The following is a 20,421-nucleotide window of genomic DNA, read 5'->3' as shown; positions in this document are numbered from 1 at the left end:
TTCACAGAGAATGCTGCGAATTTGCGGCTTGCTTCTCGTTTTCTTTGGCGCCTCGTTGGTTTTGTACGCGGTTTGGAGCTACGGACCACTTCCGGAGGTTTTTTGAGATTTTTCTGCTAAAAAGCTGGAAATTTTTGATTTAGGGTGCGCAGAGGCCTCGGTTCCCGAGGGATTTGGAAGGGTTGCGGGAGTTGAGCTCGAGTTTGACAAAATATGAGTGAGTTTTGAAATTTTAGTGCCGCTACGCAACCGCACCGCATGGAAAAACTGAAAAATCACGCAAATTCATTTTCCATTGAATTTTTCATTGACTTTCTTTGAAAAAATCTCAAATTTCAGTGAAAATATGTTTTGTAAACCAAATTTCTAACCAAAATTTGAAAAACCGCCACGCGACCGCGACGCTACCGCAACGCGTTTCGGGAAGTTTTCAAAAATCAGGATTTTGTCCGAATTTTGTGTTTTTTCGTTGAGGAAACGGTCAAATTCTGCTATAATATCAGTTCTTATGAATTTTTCAGCCGAAATTTAAAAAAACCGCAACGCGACCGCAACGCATCCTCATTTTTCAGAGAATCCCATGCCGCCTACACAGTACTTCTCTTCTCAGCAGCTTACCTCTACAAGCAGACTTTTGCGATTCCCGGATCATTTTTCATGGTACTATAATATTTCAAAATGTTCCTGTTTTTAAAACAAAATTCTGAGTTTCAGAATCTTCTAGCTGGAGCACTTTTTGGCACAGTTCGTGGAGTTGCACTGGTTTGCAGCCTTAACGCAGTTGGAGCATCTTTATGCTTCTGCCTATCGGCTCTTTTTGCAGCACCAATTGTCGACCGGTTTTTGAAGTCAAGAATTGAAAGTTTGCGGTGTTTGGTAAGTAGAAATTAAAGCTAATGGGTATCTGAGCATGCTCCAAAAATTTTGAGGCAAACGAAGTATTAAGCGCCAATATACAGCAGTTTGAAGTTTTGAGGTGCGGTGCGGCTGCGGCGCGTGTCGACCGCAGCGCAGCCGCGTCGCCTCTCGAAAACTTTAAAGCGGCGTAACTCAGCTACCAGTGGTCAATTTCCCTGAAATTTTTGGAGCATGCCCAGCAAATTTATGTTTTTCGAATGTAAATATTAACAAACATTTTTTTTCAGGTAAACGCCGAACGTGACCGCCTCTGGTTTTTCCTATTGTCTGCCAGAATCTTCCCATTCACTCCTCATTGGTTGCTGAACATCTCCAGTCCATTTTTGGATGTACCTTTGAGATATCACGCCAGCTCGGTTTTTGTCGGTGAGTTGTTGGTGGCCTAGAAATCCAAAAAGTTAGGCCATTATCCAAAACTAGCCCATGGTCAAACTTTTTCCAACCGTCTCAATGAGCTGATTACAGGAGTTTTATTTACAATGAGCTTAGGTTAAAAAAAAACCGGGTTATTGAGCTTTTCAATGGCGGCCTAGAAATCCAAAGTTAGGCCATCATTTAAAACTAGGCCATGATTATACTTTTTCAAACCGTCTCGACGAGCCGAATCTGATTTTCAATACCAAAATAATTCAAAATCAAAAATGAAAAACATTTCAGGCCTCTTCCCCTACAACCTGCTGTGTGTCCGCGCCGGTACTGTACTTGCCGAAGTGAACTCAATGTCCGATGTTTTCGATGTCTGGACCCTCTCGGAGCTCTTCAGTGTCTCACTACTGCTTCTGGTGGCCACCAGAATTGCAAAACAGAATAGTTTGGAGAAAAAAGTTTCCGGGTACAATGATGAGCTGCATGGAGTTAAAGTTTCCTAGTTTTTTGATTTCGATTTTTGTTTTAATTTCATGTTTTAATAGTTTTATGTGCACTTTTATGGGTTTGAATTTTATTCGCGGGTTTTTCTATGAAATGAATTATTTTTCAATTTTTGGACCGCAACGCAACCGCAACGCAGCCGCAACGCATCCGCATCGCTCCTGCGAGTTAAAGAGAAATAGGCCAATAGGCAGGCAGACACGGCTAAAAAGTTTTCATGGAGGCTCAAGTTCCAAAATCAAACGCCTGAAACATATTTCCACCGCCAAAAAGATTGTTCGGCGCCCCTCCTACGTATAAATAAATTGTCGTGTTTCCAAGGCTCCCGGAGCCTCATTTTCCGCCGATTTTTTAAAAGAGGTCTATGTTATTTGTTCTTGAACACTCATTTCCCCACTTTTCCACATGAAAATCATGACTTCTCGCTTAAAATCTGCAATTTTTGCCTGTTTTCTCTGGATTCTCCTTCCCAGCGTTTGTTTTCCCTACTGTACCTTTTACCATGCCTACAGTAACCCTTTCAGATGGTACTATCCGATTACAAAATGCTGATCACTTATGGTAAACCTACTATCTACAATAGCTACAGTAGTCCTAACGTTTCCACATGGCAGGAATGTGTGGATTATTGCTTCGATTTGGACACTTGTATTGTAAGTAGGAAGCGGAAATCGGCTGTAACTCCGCGGAAAAATGAGTTTGAGAAAAGTTGCCAACCAATAAAATATTGCTCTTGTAATGTTCCACAGTTTGTTAGTTGACAACTTTTTGATATCTTTATTCTCCGCAGAGTTACAATGGTTTAAAGCTGGAAGCGTGAAAGAGTGTGGTGGAGGGGGAGACGCAGGCTGCTCTTGCTGTCTGCGCCTCCTCTCGCCCTCTACTTTTTTTGCGTTTCTAGCTTCAAACGCTAAGAACTCTGCGGACAATGAGAAAAATTTTAGGCAGTATACGAGAACAACTGCCAAATGTTCCAAGTCGGTCAAGTCATCACTGCTACTCATGCTGAAAATGGTTCAAGATTTGCTTTTAAGCACTCTTCATCAGATACCACGTGTCCTGTAAACCACTTGATATCCTTTTCAGTAAGACCCCTAGCTCAGGAACCCAAAAAAGTACCTGTTCCAGGGCCCTCCTTGCAATGTAACCTACAATGATTCTACTTGGACATTTGGCTGCCAAATACCCACGTGCCCCGATAACTTTACATAGTTCCACAGAGCTAAAGGACTTCGATGCTCACAGGTTACAAGCCTTTTTAGTCGCCAGAGCTCACATATCCTTTTAAGGTTGTTGAGCACTATGCGTGCTGCAACAGGACAGTGTCGGATATTATGTGCGACAATTTGAATAGTAGCATTTCGGGTCCCGAGACAAAAGTTGAGCACGATTTTGTTGTTCGTAAGTTGGATCCTTTCAACAATACACAAATTCAAATTTTTGAAATTTTCAGAAAAAACTATTCCGATCTTCAATAAGATAAAGGCATTGGATGGAACATACAAAATAACCGGTGTATGGTTAGATGGTGCACGGAAGGCGAGCTGCATGGGGACCAGCGTATATCCATGCAATACTACGGAGGTGAGCATGGGACATGTACCACATAGAGTCGGTACCATAAGTGGTATGTGCCATCTGGGATCTGCACCATATAGGGTTTTTTACAGTATGGATACTAAATCCCATTGGTTTGCATTATTACCATAGGGGTATGCACCATAGGGAGATTCTCTCATTAATGATATAATATGATGATATGAGGACTATGCCAAAACGGGGCCTGGGTCTTATACGCCATAGGGGTATGTACCAAATATGGTCGGTAAAGGGACTTTCCATAGTGGTTCTGTACCATAGGAGGTTTGTATCATGGTGGTATATACCAGAGGTGGGCGGCGATTTCCGTTCGGCAAATTTTTTTGCCGACAAATTAGGCAAATTGGCGAATTGCCGGTTTGCCGGATTTCATATTTGCCGGAAATGTTTAGAGGGATTTTGTTATGACGGAAGCAACTGTGCCTTTTTGAAATTTTTTTCCCGTTTTTTAAAAGATATTTTCATAGAATTTTCTTACTTTTCAGAAAAAGATGTAGGAACATTCATAGAATGCGTACAATTTTGCCAATTAAAGTTGAAGTTCTGAAATTTCCAAAAAAATGTGCTAAACGGCAAGTTCGGCAAATCGGCAGTTTGTCGGCTTAGCGATTGGCCGGAGTTGTTCAATTCCGCTAACTTGACGATTTGCCGACTTGCCCGAAAAATCGTTTTCCGCCCACCCCTGGTATATACTACATCGGGGTCTTTATTAGTTATGTACCTTGTGGATTCTGTACCATTTGTTGGGGTGTATATAGCATAAGGGTCTCTACCATTGAAGTTCCGGTTCATTTGGACCTGCACTACTAAGAGTCTCTACCATATGGAGTCTTAAATTCCAGGCGTTCTCCTTCACGGACCCCACCCTCTCCGCAAACCCCGCCGGCTACATTTGGCAACAAGGCAACCCAGATGGAAACCCGGCACCTGCTGATGGAATAGTCCTAAAATTTAATGCAACAGATTGGTACGCAATAGATGACGCCGAGTAAGTTTCCATGTCGATTTTCCACTAAGGCCACCTAAGTTTGCAGCGCCTCCCTGCCTACCTCAGCGAAAATCGGGTGCTGGAAGGGTTATGTCTGCGGGGTAAAACCTACATTGGTGTGAATGAATTTTTTTTTCGAATAAAAACTATTTATTTATTTATATTTATACAATGTTAAGAATTTGCAAATTGCATCAAGTTATCATATTTACTCAAAAAAACCGTTTCTTTGCCGATAAGCTGGACTAGAGTCACAAAATGGCTGAAATTTTTGAAAGTTTGGAGGATAACGATCCAAATTGATAACAATTCGGTGAATCTGGCAGGTGCAGACTTGGAATTTTGCAGACAACAATAGTGGAGTAGACATGATGCATACATTCTCTGAATACATGGCAACTTTGCTTTTCCGTCCTCTGACAGTAAGGGACTAGCTGAAAAATAAAATTTTCAAATAAAAAACGATTCTAAAAAAAATTTGCTACACTTTGTTAGTTGAAAACTTTTTGATAGCTTTGCTTCCCGCAGAGTTATGAGCCTTTGAACTTGAGGGGCGAGAGAGTGTGTGGGAGGGGAGACGCAGGCGCGCTCTCTCCGTCTGCACTCTCCCCTCCCCCACACTCTTTTGCTTCCGAACTAAAAGCCCCTGTAACTCCGTCGCGGTTAAAGCTATCAAAAAATTGTCAACTGACTTTTTATTTTCTCAGAAATATTTTGTTAGTTGAAAATTTTTCTTTTTTTAGTTTTTGAGATATTTCAGTTTTCAAATTACGTCAATTTTTAACTAAAATATACCTTCACTACACAGAAATATGACTGAAAGTAACAAGTACTCCTCTTGAGTGACTTTCAAATTGGCCAACTTGTCAACTAGTAATTCTCGAATCTCTCTTAAAAATCGATGAGAAAATTCCGGAGTTTTGAGAATTTCAGCATCGAAAATGTCGGAACCATCAGGAAATCGCATTTCGCCAAGCTTCTTCGTGTAACTTAAAAATGCAGTTGAGAAAAGCATGTGCTTAATGTACCCGGATCGAATAATTGAACCCTGGTCCTCGGGGTTTATGGCTTGAGGAAAATTGATTTTCTTCAAGAAATCTATAGTAGTAATCTGATTGAGAAGGCTCCAGTGGTGGCATGTAGGATTTTGGAGTTTTTTGGCGGAATATTTTACTGGGATCAATATAGCATCTGCTGGAGAAGTTGGACCAATTAGATTGTAATTTGAAAATTTATCTGCTCGAGTTATATCCAGATCCTTCAATGTCTGGATTAAATTTACTAAATTCAAATTTGCAGCCATTTCTCGAGCTCGATTATCCGTGACAGGTCGAATAAGCCCAACTTCTAGACATTTGTCGAACCGGCATTTTTTACAGTTTACGTGTCCGGGGCTGCATGGTAGATTAAAGAATTTATTCATAATTGCCGCGTAGTTTGGTGGGGACTTTTCGTGAAAATTTCGACGGAAAAAGGAGCAGCAGGCGGAGCAGAGGAAAAACTGAAAATCTCCTTAAAATTTGCTACATTTTTTTCGTAAAAGAAGTTAGAGCCATTTCAATTTGGAAGGGCAGAACTCCGTTGGGAGAAGAGCTCTCAAAAAATTTCCAACTAACAAAATACTCCCCTTGAAGTTTCCTACAATTTTTTAGTTTACAACATTTTGATAACTCTTCTCTCAACGGAGTTAGAGCGATTCAAAAATCGAAGCAATAGAGTGTGGCGGCGGGGAGAGTGCAGACGGTGAGAGCGCGCTGCGTCTCCCCCTCCCACACACTCTCTCACAACGACGGAGGGTACTAAATTGAAACCCCTGTAACTTAGCGAAGAATAAAGATATCAAGATGTTTTCAAATAACAAAATGTTGGAAATTTTGCGTAGTTTATTTTATTAGTTGACATATTTTTGATATCTTTACTTGCTCAAGAGTTCCTAGAACTTTCCTCAAACCTAGAAAGCATAACTCACCCCATATTTACTTTCGCATTTGGGATTCGAACAAATTTGGCACAAATGAACCTCCATTGGAAATAGAAAAGTAAAATTTTAAGGGAATGGTACGAAAGATCTCGACCAAAACGAAATGAGCCAAACATAATTTTTTCCATATTTGCAAAGAGGGTTTTTAGGTATCACGCAATTAGTACTACTGATTCATATATCATGTGACTTTGTTATAAGAATTCCTAAAATTAGCAGTGTGATGTTACATCGGAACTCCCAAAGGGTTTTAATTTCGAAACTAGAAAAAAATGGAGATTATATAGGAAGTCAATTTGAAACCCCTGTAACTTGGCGGAGGTAGAAGCTATCAAAAAGTTTTCATGGCACAAAATGTAGGAAATTTTACGTAGATCATTTTGTTAGTTAACAACTTTTTGATATTTGTACTCCTCGTGGAGTTACAAGAATTTAAAAATAGGGTACTATTTAACACCGTCCTTTTTCACATTTTTTCAGTTATTGCATAGAGAGAGATAGGTATGTATGCTATAAAATTCAAATCCCATTCCTGTAAACTTTTGTTTTCGTTTTTTCCATAACCAAACATTACCTACTAATCTCTACAAATACTAACAATATCAGTTATATTAGTTGGATTTATAAGTTTTTCTATAAAATACAAATTATTTTTGATTAGTAAAAAAACAAAAAACGGCAAAAAACTGATCAAGAATTGGAAAAAAAATTAAGCTAAACAAAAATTTATTTAAAAAAAATTTCCTTGCTTTTAACGGCTGTAACTCCGCAAAAAACCAACTTTTCTAAACTTTGTCTACTATCAAAATGTAGAAAATGTTCTACAAAGCATTTTCTTTTTAGACAAATTTTCAGTAGTTCTCCTAGTTTTCCAGATATTTTTAATTCCCTTTTTCTGTAGATTTCCACAACTTTTTTTTGCATTTTTCTAGTTAAAAATGTATGTACTTGCCTTTTCCAAAACTACAAAAAACATTTTTATCACTTTTGCATGACTGAAAATTATCACCAAAATAACATGCTTCAATTGGCTGAAACTAGATGAAACTAGCTGAAAATCATAAAAACGTGCTGAAATTAGATTAGGGCTTTGTAGCCAGGCTTTGAGAAGAAAACTGATTTTTTTTTAAAACAATATCATGCCAAATATCCAACTAGAGCACCGGTTTTATAACAATTTCGTAAAAATTTCAAATTTTTGGCATTTACCAAAATGTCATCTAAGTTGAGAAGAAGGTAAAAATTTTAAAAATTTTAAAATAATTTTAGTAGAAGTCTCAACTTAGTTAGTTTTTTGGTAAATGCCAAGAATGTTCCAAATTAATTGTTTTGTCTTCAAGTTTCAAATTTCTGGCACCAGACATTACTTTTTAATATATACAAAAACAAACAAAATTAGCAGTGTTGGGATTAAGGGTACATAAAATTAGAGATTATCACTTATCAGGATTACGTAGATGCCAGGAACTATGTATTAGATTACACTAATAGTGTATACACAAAAAAAAAGCTAGACATTAAACTGATAAATTCCTTTTTTATGGGAATATTGAGAAATTTTTGGCATTAAAGGTGGAGTAGCGCCAGTGGGGATTTTGTCTAAATGCACTTATAATGATCCAAAACAACCGAATATCATAATAAAACACTCCAAAAATGTTTAGATTTTTCAATATTTCCGGTCAATACGAGCATTTGAGGAAATTTAAAGAAATGTCACAAGTCTCGACCCCTTCAATGTTTTAATATAAATAATTATAACAAAATTAAAACATAAAAATGTCGAAAAAAAAATTTTTTTTTGGTCGACTTCCAAAATTATGAGTGGCAAAAGCTGAGTAATTGCCACTTTTTGACAGTAAATAAAAAATTTTCAAAAATGTTTTGAAAAGTTTTATCATGATATTTGGTCATTTTAGGACCAAAGGAGTGGTTTTTAACAATTCCCCCACTGGCGCTACTCCACCTTTAATCTAACAGTTGAAGTTCAAAATTTTAGATATGATTCAATTTTTAGATCTTTAAAAAACCCCTTATCACAATTTATTTTTTACAACTATGTTTCAAAACCTGGCTAAACAATTCGTGTCTAATTTCAGCACGTTTTCATAATTTTCAGGCTAGTTTCAGTCAATTGAAGCATGTAATTTTTGAAAGCTAGCTTGAAAATTCAAGAGGTAATAATTTTCAGTCATCCGAAAGTAGTAAACATGTTTTTTGTAGTTTTTGAGAAGGAAAAAAGAAGTATGTACATACATTTTTTGTTATAAAAGTGCAAAAAGTAGTGGAAAACTAGAATCAAGAAGAGCTACCAAAAATTTGCTAACTAACAAAATATTCCTTTAAAAATTATCTAAATTTTGTTAGTTGGCAACTTTTTGATAGCTCTTTTTCCAACGGAGTTAGAGCAGTTCAACGATCAAAGCAATAAAGAGTGTGTGGTGAGGGGAGAGCGCAGGCGGTGAGAGTACGCTGCGTCTCCCCTTCCTGCACACTCTTTCGCAGCGGCGGCGGTCTTCAGAATTGAAACTCCTCTATCTTGGCGGAGAAAGATGCTATCCAAAAGTTGACAACTAACAAAATGTAGGAAATTTTTTGTAGATTTTTTTTGTAATTAAATAATTTTGTCTAGCTAATGTATTTTTTGAGTTATCACGTTTTTCAGTTAGCTTGTTTTATTCCCATATTTTTGATCCGAGTTTAGAAAATCCAGTTATGATTACAAGATTGTAGGATGAAATGCCAGTGATAAGCCTGGCAGGCTAAGCTGAAGATATGTGTTGTTTGTTGTTTTATAATAACTGCCAAATTAGTGCTAACCAGCAATTGTAACTTGCAAAAAAAGAAAGATACCTGCAAAAATAAACTTTTAAAAAAAATGCAAATTTTCATATTTTCGTGTGTGACGTCATAAAGGTCCAGTGATCTATAAAGGGTTTCACCATGTTTTTTGAAACATTATTAATTCTATAAATAAGGTTTCTATTGTACATACATGTGCAACACCCAAATGTTCCAAAAATTAGAACACTTTCAGAAGAAGACTGAAAAAACTGAAAATTAGCCCGAATCTTCCTACACGCTCCAATTGGCTGGAATTCGTTGGAACGTGCTAATATGGAAATAAAATCTGTAAAAAACAAAACTTTTGTAATAGATGTTTGTGTAAAAAAGCAAAAATTAAATACAATTTTGTGACTTTTTGAACTTTTGGAAATTTTCATTTTCCTCATTTTTTAAATAAAGCGATCTGAATTTTATCAAAACAGAAAATGATCTACGCAAAATTTTCTGCACTTTGTTAGTTGGCAATTTTTTGATAGCACATTTTACCGCCGGGGGAGAGTGTGTGAGTGTGGGAGACGCAGCATACTCTAACCACCTGCGCTCTCCCCTCCCACACACTATTCTACCCTTCCAACGTCAAATTGTTATAACTCTACGAGGAGACACGATATTTAAATTTTTTTAACGTTAAAATAATCTACGCAAATTTTTCTACATTGTGTTAGTTGCCACATTTTTTATAACGCTCTTCTCTTTGAAGTTAAAGAGGTTTGAAATAAGGTGAAGCTCCTCTAACTCCAGACGAAATTGAGCTATCAAAAAATTGTCAACTAACAAAATGTAGGAAATTTTCTCAGCAATATTTTATAAAATAAAAATTTTCCTCTAGCTTTTTTAGTTTTTGAGATATTTCTGTTTTCAAATTACGTCAATTTTTAACTAGAATAGTCTAGTTTCCATTACTTTTGGGATTCCTTGATTTACGTAATGAAAATTAATGAATCATTGAAGGCGGAGCTTAATAATAACAAACCCCGCCCATTTAGAGGGTATAAAACCAAAAGATTATAATGACAATTCCAGATTTTGAGCTTTTTCCTTCACTTCTCAGCGAAGGAAATGAGAGCTCTCGTCGCTATTCTCTGCCTTATGGCACTATGCCATGCAGCAATGCTCGATGAGCTGGAGATGCAGAAGGAGGTTCAGGAGTTCCATCACATGAACGGCATGCTCCAAGAGTTCATGAATAAGGGGCTCATCGGGAATCATCACCATGGTACCAAGGCCGGCCTCACCTGCGGGATGAACATCATCGAGAGAGTCGACAAGCTGTGCAATGGGCAGTGCACTCGGAACTATGATGGTAAGTTGGAGGGGTGTAGCTTTGAAACTAGAAGTGGTACTGGATAATTTTTAACTGAAGCATTGTTCAGCAGGAAATGTTCTAAATTTTGTTAGTTGACAACGTTTTGATAACTTTTCTATTTGCAGAGTTATACAACTTTAAAGTAGTATCACTTTTTTATTCCAGCACTCGTCATCAAGTCCTGCCACCGCGGAGTCTCGGACATGGAGTTCATGGTGGCATGCTGCCCAACCATGAAGCTATTCATTCACTAAGAGCACAAAATAACGGAGCATGAGCACAACTCAAATAACAACTCAAAAATAATCAGCGTAAAATTGGACAATTCTATATTAACATTTAATCAATAAATTTTGGGAATAACGCCGAAAATCTGTTTGGGAATTTTTCAGGAAAATGTCAGAAGACCAGTTTCAAAGTGTAATAACTTTGTAGAGGATGGACCTATCAAAAAATTTCAATTCAGATTTTGTAGGAAATTTCCTTTTGAACAGATCGTTAGAAGAGAACTTTTTGATAAGTTCCTACTCCACGCCAAGTGCCGTGATCTACCTCTGCATCCCCGTCCAACTTCAAGTCGGCGTAACTCTGCAGATACCAACGCTAAAAAAATATGGTCAACTACCGAAATATAAGAAATTTTCAGCTGAACATTTTAACACTTGACTACTTTTTGATAGAATTGTTCCTGACAGAGTTAGAAGGCCTAAATCTATGTAACTCCCCAATTACCCCTTTTTGATAACTCTACTAGATACCTATATATGCTAGAATTAAGAGTTTGATCTCTATGAGTCTGCAAGATTGTCTTACAACATGTCGTCTATTTTTATAGATATCTCTATTTCTCACATCACAATGAGCCCAACTACAAAGTGACTCCGTGAGCCACCCTATAATTATCACTTGTTTACCCCTTTGACGTCTTCTTCATACGTGAGGAGTTACAAATAGGGATTAGATTTTGGAAAAGCCTGGGAGCCTGAGAGCCAAAAAGCCTATTTACTGCTTAAAGTCTCCCCTGCTCCAGTTTTCAGGCCTGGTCCTAACTTAGACTGTTTTAGTCTTACAAGGAAGCCGAGGAGTCTATCAAGAAGCGTAGAAACTCGTAAGGCCTGGGATTCGACAGGACTCTACAGCGTTGCTTCTGGGTCGTTCTACGGTCCAAGAGTTACTCTTTAAGCTTAGTTGTCCAGCCATGACAAAAGGTTCTAGTGGGCCGCTCACAGAGCATCTCTAGTCCTTGATTGAGATTTGGAGCTGTAAATTTATTGGAAACTGAATTCTGAAATTTTTTCAAAGCTCTGAAATAAACTATAATCTAGTAGTTTTCCCCTTCACTGCCTCCTTGCCAGCTAATCTCAATCACTGCCCTCCCCTACTTCTTGTAGGTGGAGCCTACACCCGCGACTCCGCCCTCCCATCGAGCCCTACAAAACCCGGCGAAACACTTCCGCCAACTCACTTTTTTTGTGAGAATGAGTTCTCACGCCCTGGTTCTTTTCCTTCTCCTTTTCCTCCTACCAGTGGCACTGGGCCACTTCCTCTCCAAGCCTGCACCGGATCCAAGGATCACATTCAACCGTAAGCTTGCGGAGACACTCAAGGAGCTTCAGGACATGGGACTCATCCAGGCCCCCCGTGAGCCGGTAGTGGCGGCTCAGGGAGCCAAGAAGACTTGCGGAAGGAGTTTGTTGATAAAGATCCAACAACTCTGCCATGGAATCTGCACAGTTCACGCTGATGGTGAGTAGGGGGTTATTGAGGTTAGGCGGGTTTCAGCGCGTTTAGGATCTCTTTTTTAGTGTTAAGGACAGCGCTCTTGTCAGTAACGCGAGACTCCCTTAGAACCTCTAGAACCTTTAAGAATAGGCTCACTCTGTAAGGACTCTGTAAGGACAGGATCCCAGAAGAACATAGTTACCATGCGGGACTGTGGCGCTTTCAGGGATCCGAAGTTTTCAGAACTTTAAAGACACTGCTAGGGGTACTGGTTGGTGGGCTCAGGAGGGCTTCGTAGTGCCCTCGCCCTCCAAAACTGCTGTAGAAGGGGCTTTAGGATACCTTCCAGGATACCTCTAGAAACCGACCGACAGACCAAAACAGGCATCTGACGCATTTAGGACATCTTAACTTTTCAGGTTTTTGATCTCCCTTAATCCCTCCAATTTCCAGACCTCCACGAAACGGCATGCATGAAAGGTCTCACCGACTCTCAGCTGATCAACTCCTGCTGCCCACCAATCCCCCAGACACCATTCGTCTTCTGAATCAACCCCTCGGAGCGGCATCCCTTGTTAATTGTTACTATTTTTGATAAGTATAACATTGGTCATTTCCCTTTCTATCTATCCCCTTTTTTTATTTATAATTTGAGATGAGGAAAATCTTTCTACAACACTTCTAAAAATCCCCATAAAATCAAAAAAAAAAATCAAAAAAAGTTCAAAAAATCCCAAAAAAAAACCCATTTCTTTTTTTTTGTACTTTTCATTGTTATCCTCCAAGTTGACGGTAGGTGCCTGTTAACAAAAAACCCAATAAAATGTTTTTTTTTCCTTGGAATTCTCTGTGTTTTGTTTAGTTTGGGGTAGTTTGGGGAAAATAGATTTTGGATCAAGCCGGGTTTCTAAGCTACTTGGCTAATATAAGCTGTAAAATGCAATTGGACTAATAGGCCGGAAGCCTAAAGAGAAGAAAGGGGTTTTAGGCTCTGTGAAACGCTACAAATGTTTAAAAAAAAGCATCGAATAGCTTTTGGATCAAGCTAGGCTCCTTCTGATTTTTCAACTGATAATTGTCTTCTAAAACAGGCTTTCCGAACAGCCAAAGTTTTTTGGCATCTACGAGCCTTTTTAGAAATTTCTGCTGCATAAGAATATTTGAGTTTTCTGACTAATTCTCCAAAAAAAAAATTATATTTTTAGTGAAATAGTCCAAAGGAAGCCACTAGTTAGACTAGTTAGAGTAAATTAATGCAAAAAAGTTCCCCCAGTGGACTTAAAGACTCATTTCCACTCCGGCATCATAGTTCATTTGTCTAAAATTCCATAAATAGCTATTCTGACTCAACAATTACCACTTGTTTACCACTAAAATGTCTTCTGATCTTACGAAAAATTTGATCAGAAAGTACATTTTCACATAGAATAATTATCACCTATAATCACTTAATTACCAGTTTCTGAGCAACGTCAGATGGCATAATACCCTGAAAAAGTCAAGGAGGGGGTTATAAGAAAATGGTTTCGTTTACCGAGTTGTCCAGAAGGTTCCAGAACATTCCAGAATTTTATCAAATTTTCCAGAAAGTTCCAGAACATTCCAGAATTTCACCGAATTTTCCAGAAGGTTCTGGAACATTCCAGAAATTTATTGAATTTTCCAGAAGGTTCCATAACATTCCAGAATTTTCTAAAATTTTCCAGAAAGTTCGGGAACACTCCAAAATTTTTCCGACTTTTCCAGAATGTTGTACAATATTCCAGAATTTTACCGAATTTTCCAGAAGGTTCTAGAGCATTCCGGAATTTTCTGGAATTTTCAAGAAAGTTCTAGAACATTCCAGAATTTTACCGACTTTTGCAGAATGTTGTAGAATATGCCAGAATTTTATCAAATTTTCCAGTAGGTTCTAGAACGCTCCAGAATTTTTGCGAATTTTCCAGAAGGTTCCAGAACATTCCAGGATTTTCTAAAATTTTCCTGAAAGTTCCAGAGCATTCCAGAATTTTACCGACTTTTCCAGAATGTTGTAGAATATTCCAGAATTTTAGCGAATTTTCCAGAAGGTTCTAGAGCATTCCGGAATTTTCTGGAATTTTCCAGAAAGTTCTAGAACATTCCAGAATTTTACCGACTTTTGCAGAATGTTGTAGAATATTCCAGAATTTTATCAAATTTTCCAGTAGGTTCTAGAGCATTCCGGAATTTTCTGGAATTTTCCAGAAAGTTCCAGAGCATTCCAGAATTTTATCGAATTTTCCAGAAAGTTCTGGAACACTCCAGATTCTTATCGAATTTTCCAGAAGGTTCTAGAACATTCCAGAATTTCCTCGAATTTTCAAGAAGGTTCCAGAACATTCCCGAATTTTCTAAAATTTTCCAGAAAGTTCGGGAACACTCCAAAATTTTACCGACTTTTCCAGAATGTTGTAGAATATTCCAGAATTTTCTAAAACTTTCCAAAAAGTTCTAGAATTTTTCAGAGTGTTTTCAAAAATTAAAATTTGAATTCCCGCCAAAATTATAGTTAAAAACACTAAGTGAAAAGGACCACTGCCGATAATTATCACTTAATTTTACACCAATTGCTCACTTAATATAGTAAGTTTCGATTTCAGATCCTCCTAAAATGTTCTTGCTCTAACATCACAGTCCAACATCAAGAGTTCAAGCTTCCTCCACTTATCATCTCTTTTTTGACATTTTCACACTACAAGTTATCATTATTACTTGTTTACCAGTTTCTCCATATCACTGACGTCTTCTGATTCTTTCGGTTTTCGAATTGATCAGAAGACTCCGAAAAACGTCAGATGAATTTTAACAAGAACTTGTAATGGAAGGGACTAAGAACTTTGACACTAGTATTTCCTAAATGTAGGTTGTATGAAGTATTTATTTTATATATGTACTAATTAGAGTCCATCCCGCATAAATGTGCCCTCTTTAAAGTCGTAAAAGTGGAAAAACACACAGTATGAAAAGAATTGAATACTAGAGTAAAAGAGATGCATTGTGACTCAAATCACTTTCATTTACAATCACCTCCTGCACAGAAACGGCGGGAGAACAACAGAGCAAGCGGGAAGAATGTAGGTCACTATATACTGGAGAACAGGTGCATCGACTATGGCATTTTTAAACTATAACAGTTTATGACTCGGTAACCATTAGATTTGTCAAAAAACTGTCAACTGACAAAATACTTGTTAAACAACGGTTTTATATAACGTAATATACAAATATTTCATGTACTTTTGGGAAACATGGTGCATCGACGCCGAAACCCCTCCTTCAATAGATTGTTGAACATATTTTGCTAATTGTCTGTTGTGCCCTATTAAGGAATAACATGACTCTCATTTACAACCACCTTTTGCATTGGAAGGGGGAGGACAACAGTGCAAGCGGGATGAATGCAGGTTACAATAGACCGCCAGACAGGCCGCCTAGATCAAACTATAGATAAAATATGTACAGGGCCACACAACAATTGGGAAACCATTAGCGTTTTCCATACCAAACTGCGTTCTGATTGATCAGGTCACCCGTTCTGACTACGTTTGTAAGATCAGAAGACATTTTGAAGTAGTGGTAAACAATTGAGAATTGCTGTATCGAAAGAGCTATATATGGAATTATTCACCAAATCAACTATGACGCGGGCTCTTGGGAATGTTGTACTTTGCTTATTTCTTGGTTTATAGTCACTACATGTTTTAGGCAAAAAAATACGAAAACGAGCAAAAAGTGTTGTCAAATTTCGGGCGGTATCAACTTTGTGCGGGGTCGTGTTTGCCATCGGATAGTTGCATTTTTATTGTTCAGTACCTGAGTAAGATCTGCAGAGCCTACCTGGAGCCCCAGCCACCCAGAAAAGTAGGACTTCTCTTTGTGGCTTAAACTTAGAAAACCCTAGCACACTTACAATTTGTTAGGCTCTGTTGGCTGTGTAGATAGCAAATCGTACTAGGCTGCACTTTTGCTAGCTCTGATGGGTCCCGATTTGTCTTGGTGAGGTTCTTAGCCTAAGTCAGATAGCTACACCAAATTTCAGCCAGATGCTCTGCACCATGACTCCGCCCTCTCATCGATATAAAAACCGCACAAACTTATATGACAACTCATTTTTCGTGAGAATGAGATCTCCCACCTTGTTTCTTCTTCTGCTCCTAGTGCCCCTGGCACTATGCCATGTCTTCTCGGAGCCCGCGGATTTGGAGCTCAAAAGCTACCAAGCGCTTGAAAAAAGCCTCAAGGAGATGGGACTCATTCGAGCCAACCAGGGACCTCAAAAAGCGTGCGGACGATCAATGATGATGAAGGTGCAGAAGCTTTGCGCGGGCGGATGCACAATTCAGAACGACGGTGGGTTCCTTTGAGTTAGTCTAGATGAGCTCGAGTCTTTCAGATCTTACCATCAAATCCTGCAGTACTGGGTACACCGATGCCGGCTTCATCTCGGCCTGCTGCCCATCTGGCTTCGTTTTCTAAAGATCTCTTTTTTTTTATCTCACAAACTTTATCCCTATACCTCTCTTTTGCTTTTTCTTTACAGACGCACAAAAACTCCTTAATTTAATTTTCTTGGTTTACTGTATCCACTACCATTATGAGACACCTTTGTTAATAAAAAAACACAAAAACACAATTCTGCAGTGAAGAGTTCAGATGGATAATTCAGATGGAAGTTCTTCATTCTACAGTAGGTGAACTTCAGACAAAACTTCAGGTTGTTAAGGTTTCATAGTAGTGTTATTTCAGTTAAGTTAACTAAATTGGACTTCGAAACCATTAGGCTTCAGATTACCAAAATCTAGCTTGTATCAGTGAGCTGAGTTCAAGGAGAATCCAAGAATGGTTGCCTAATGTAGCAAAAAAACTTTCAGCAGCGATGTTTCAAAAGTGGCGCTTTTAGAACTTCTGGAGCTTCTGGTAGCTTCTAGAAATTCGGAATAGAGCACACATTACTTGTAATCGTACGAGCTTCTGCAGAACACCACTATAGTTCATTTGACCAAAATGGTGACAATTACCTCCAAGATTCCAAATATAGTCCATATGCCTTCTGATCTACAAAAAAGTAGTCAAAGCAACATGCTCCAAATTCCCATCTCTTAACATTTCCACACTATAATTATCATCTATTATCACTTGTTTACCAGTTTCACCACTTCATTGACGTCTTCTGATTCTTTCGGTTTTCCAAAAGTCTGAACAAAAACACATAGTATCCCCAAAAAAAATGTGTGAAAATTCAGTCATGTGGGATGTCTGCAAGCTATTGTTGTTGCCGAAGTCACTTTCCCAGGCATGACTAGGAATTTGGGATTTATATAAGTATCATTTGAAATCAAATCATTTGTCATGACTGGAACAGGGTTCTTTCATGAGCAGGGAGGTCTTAAGCAGGGAGATCCTAAACCAGGGGGGTCTTAAGCCGGGAGGTCTTGAAATTAGAATTCCGAGAACTTTGAGCAAACGCCAAAAAAAAATAATAAGAGCATGGTGGTCTTCAGCAGGTAGTTCCTAAGCCAGGAGGTCTTGAGCCGGGAGGTCTCAATCATGGAGGTCTTTGACAAACTCATGTCAAAAAAAAGTTTTTTTTCTGAAACTTGTCAAAAAATTTAAACAATAAAACTTATTTTATTCTGTATGTTCTGCTCTTCTAAAACTTTCTAAACCGAATTTTCATTCATTTTTTTGTGCTCTCAATTTTTTTCCCGGTGTCCATTTTTTACTCATCTTCAAAATGCACCAAACTTCAACTCTTTTCTGCAACGTCCTAAAGTATTCATGTCAAGTTCCCGCCTCTTTTCTGCAAAATAAACGTGCCGGTTGTTGGTCAAACAGATGAGGATTTGAGATGAAAAAGCTGAAAATAGAATAGATTAGTCATGGAAGTGTCGGTCAAGATTTGATGCGGACTAATCTGAAACTGGCTAGTGAACTAATTAAACAATCATCAATGTGCTTGTTAAAAAATACTACAAAACTGCAAGAAACAATTACAGCTCTCTAGGACAACCTTGAACAGAGTTGAACATCCTCAAAAATTCCGTTTTTTTTTTCGGAAATTGCTCAAATGTTGTAGAATTTGAGCGTAAAACTATGACTTGGAAGCTGATCAGCAGAAACATTCAAATATCCGAACCTAGAAAAAAGTCAGAAATGGTCGAAAAAATTGCAGAAAATCAGAACTAATCAGAAGGAATCAAAAAGAGTCAGAACACACTAAAAATAATACAGCCGGTGGAAATTGAGCCTCTTCCAAAACCTAGACCTCGAGCTCAAACTAGACCTAAGCCTAAGCCTAAAACTAAACAAAAACCTAAGCCTAAGACTATGCCTAATGTAAGCCTAAGTCTAGGCCTAAGCAAAAACATAAGCCTAAGCTTAAGCCTTAGCTTAAGCCTAAGGTTTCTGTTCAAAAATTCCAAAGAAAAGCCCCTAGAGTACTTTTCTCAGTTTTGTTCCATTGCTGCCATGCTCTTTTTTTTCTGCGCCGGGCCCCCCCTTACACTTTTCTCTGCACCCTCTCACTTTCCAATTATCTCTCAGTTTCTTGAAGGACACCCCGAATGAATGCTTTATGTTTCATGCAACTGACAGACGAAAGCCGTAAACAACTTATTTTTGCTCCACGGGTGCTGAAGATCAACTTTCAGAACAGAAAAATGTCACGGACTCAATGTAAGGAATTTATTTTCATATTAAAAACTTGCTCGAAAATAGCTGAAAAACTTTCAGAGCCCCAGGACAGTTTTGACACGCGTTGTGTGTCGCGTCGCGGTCGCGTCGCGGTCGCCGTACACACTTCATAGTCCTGTAACTGGACAAAATATTGTGCCAATGGTCTGAAAATTTTTTTTTTGATAGAAAACTTCGCCGTAGTTTTGAGAGATTTTGAAGGTTTTGAAATGCCCAATTTCTGATCGTGAGGCACATCACGCTAATGTCTGCGTGAGTTTTCAGACTTTTTGCGGCTTTTTCAAAGCGGAAAAAATATATGTAAACAACCAAATAATCCCACGGTTTTTGGACTTTTGGATTATATTCCCTTTTTTGCATTTTTGAGCCTTTGAGTTTTTGAACTGAAGCAGGAAGTTTCTTTTTTTGAAAAAAATAAAATTTGATGTGAAAAACGTCTGATTCAAGTCGATAGTCAACCGCGACGCAACACGCGACGCGCGACGTTGAACGACGCGTTGCGTGTTGCGTCGCGGTTTGCTAATGCTTTTAAGCAAGCTTAGCTCAGCTTTCAGGTGAGCTATATATCTAAAAATTAAAAGATCTGATTGTCAGAAAAAGCTAATGAATTCCTACACAAACAGAGTTGTTTGAAACAAATTTATTTATTTTTTGCAACAAAAAAGTTCTGATGCCTTCTGATTTTTGCAAGTTATTCTGACAATTTCTAACTTCTACAAAGATTTATTCAATCAGAAGTTCTAGCTTCTGATCAGCTTCTGACTTTCATTTTTTTGATCAAGATCTATGAAAACTTTAGACTTAGTTCCTCTGCCAAAATCGGATTAGCAATAAGCAAAATGAGATATTTGAGCATTTTTTTAAATTATTAATTTGAGCAATTTGAGCACTTCTGTGTGCTGGAAAATACTAAAAAAGCAGCGGAGAGCATTGAGAGAATTTAAAAAAAATTTGTATATACTTTATATTCATAACTATGCTTTCTGCACATCACTTTGTGAAAATTTATCATAATCCTCTGCTAAGCCACCTCATCAGTGTTATCACTTTGTCTCTAATCTCTTTTTCTTTTAGCAAAAAGATATGTAGCTTCCAGTTGGCTTAATCTTCTATTACCCCATCTGAAAATGTTGCTGAAGATTATTAGAAAAGTGGCAAGAAATGCGGTAAATCATAAAGCATGTGATTAAATGATATCTAAAATTTCAGATTTGTAGGCTCACTTGAGCGGAAAATTTGGTGTGTGGTGTTTACACATCGGCAATTGCAATTATACATAGATTTTAATAAAGATTCCACGTTGACTGCAAAAAATTTCAGAGTTGTAGGCCAACTTTAGGCCAAGTTACACCCTTACAAAGTTTTATCCGTGCGTTGCGTCGCGGTCGCAGGCCTATTTTCAAAGCCCCATAACTTTGCTCACAGTAGGCCAAGTGAAATGAATTTTTTAGGCAAGCTTCAGCGCATAAACAGCTA

General features: G+C 38.1%; 6 protein-coding genes, 1 long non-coding RNA gene, 2 other non-coding genes and 1 pseudogene across 10 annotated transcripts; 8 read left to right on the top strand and 2 right to left on the bottom strand.

Moving 5' to 3' along the window:
• Positions 1-5: 5 nt before the first annotated feature.
• Positions 6-1,896, top strand: Y71A12C.2 (VTT domain-containing protein). Its single transcript, NM_061046.4, has 6 exons — positions 6-97; positions 144-217; positions 573-660; positions 715-876; positions 1,146-1,284; positions 1,576-1,896. Exons 1-6 carry the CDS (start codon positions 11-13, stop codon positions 1,785-1,787), a joined length of 762 nt encoding a protein of 253 aa, NP_493447.2. The 5' UTR covers positions 6-10; the 3' UTR covers positions 1,788-1,896.
• Positions 1,897-2,333: 437 nt separating this feature from the next.
• On the top strand, positions 2,334-4,497 carry Y71A12C.3 (annotated as a pseudogene). The gene is made up of 7 exons: positions 2,334-2,441; positions 2,733-2,873; positions 2,917-3,033; positions 3,078-3,189; positions 3,242-3,372; positions 4,230-4,375; positions 4,422-4,497. Coding segments are annotated over exons 1-7 (831 nt in total).
• A 52-nt stretch (positions 4,498-4,549) lies between these two features.
• nhr-276 (Nuclear Hormone Receptor family) lies at positions 4,550-6,401 on the bottom strand (the record flags this gene model as incomplete). The annotated part of the gene is made up of 3 exons (NM_061045.2): positions 4,550-4,809; positions 5,171-5,876; positions 6,345-6,401. The coding sequence occupies 3 exons, from the start codon at positions 6,399-6,401 to the stop codon at positions 4,550-4,552; spliced, it is 1,023 nt and encodes a 340-aa protein (NP_493446.2).
• Positions 5,041-5,109, top strand: Y71A12C.4. The gene has a single exon (NR_050718.1). It is a non-coding gene; the product is annotated as an Unclassified non-coding RNA Y71A12C.4 (non-coding RNA).
• A 3,849-nt stretch (positions 6,402-10,250) lies between the features above and the next one.
• On the top strand, positions 10,251-10,877 carry ins-26 (INSulin related). The gene is made up of 2 exons (NM_061044.6): positions 10,251-10,506; positions 10,675-10,877. The coding sequence occupies exons 1-2, from the start codon at positions 10,263-10,265 to the stop codon at positions 10,761-10,763; spliced, it is 333 nt and encodes a 110-aa protein (NP_493445.1). The 5' UTR covers positions 10,251-10,262; the 3' UTR covers positions 10,764-10,877.
• A 1,093-nt stretch (positions 10,878-11,970) lies between these two features.
• ins-30 (INSulin related) lies at positions 11,971-13,074 on the top strand. The gene is made up of 2 exons (NM_061043.4): positions 11,971-12,255; positions 12,685-13,074. The coding sequence occupies exons 1-2, from the start codon at positions 11,988-11,990 to the stop codon at positions 12,777-12,779; spliced, it is 363 nt and encodes a 120-aa protein (NP_493444.1). The 5' UTR covers positions 11,971-11,987; the 3' UTR covers positions 12,780-13,074.
• A 3,286-nt stretch (positions 13,075-16,360) lies between these two features.
• ins-24 (INSulin related) lies at positions 16,361-16,881 on the top strand. Its single transcript, NM_061042.6, has 2 exons — positions 16,361-16,602; positions 16,646-16,881. Exons 1-2 carry the CDS (start codon positions 16,374-16,376, stop codon positions 16,726-16,728), a joined length of 312 nt encoding a protein of 103 aa, NP_493443.2. The 5' UTR covers positions 16,361-16,373; the 3' UTR covers positions 16,729-16,881.
• Positions 16,882-18,663: 1,782 nt separating this feature from the next.
• Positions 18,664-18,749, bottom strand: ZC334.17. The gene has a single exon (NR_101644.1). It is a non-coding gene; the product is annotated as an Unclassified non-coding RNA ZC334.17 (non-coding RNA).
• Positions 18,750-18,815: 66 nt separating this feature from the next.
• On the top strand, positions 18,816-20,219 carry ZC334.12 (uncharacterized protein; the record flags this gene model as incomplete). The annotated part of the gene is made up of 4 exons (NM_001129090.4): positions 18,816-18,927; positions 18,985-19,197; positions 20,020-20,111; positions 20,155-20,219. Coding segments are annotated over 2 exons (114 nt in total). The 3' UTR covers positions 18,987-19,197; positions 20,020-20,111; positions 20,155-20,219.
• On the top strand, positions 19,902-20,248 carry linc-124. Its single transcript, NR_101643.1, has one exon. It is a non-coding gene; the product is annotated as a long non-coding RNA linc-124 (long non-coding RNA).
• Positions 20,249-20,421: the final 173 nt, after the last annotated feature.

This window comes from Caenorhabditis elegans, chromosome I (genome assembly GCF_000002985.6).
Source record: "Caenorhabditis elegans chromosome I".
NCBI classification, from domain to species: domain Eukaryota; kingdom Metazoa; phylum Nematoda; class Chromadorea; order Rhabditida; family Rhabditidae; genus Caenorhabditis; species Caenorhabditis elegans.
This window is presented reverse-complemented; position numbering and strand designations above follow the sequence as displayed.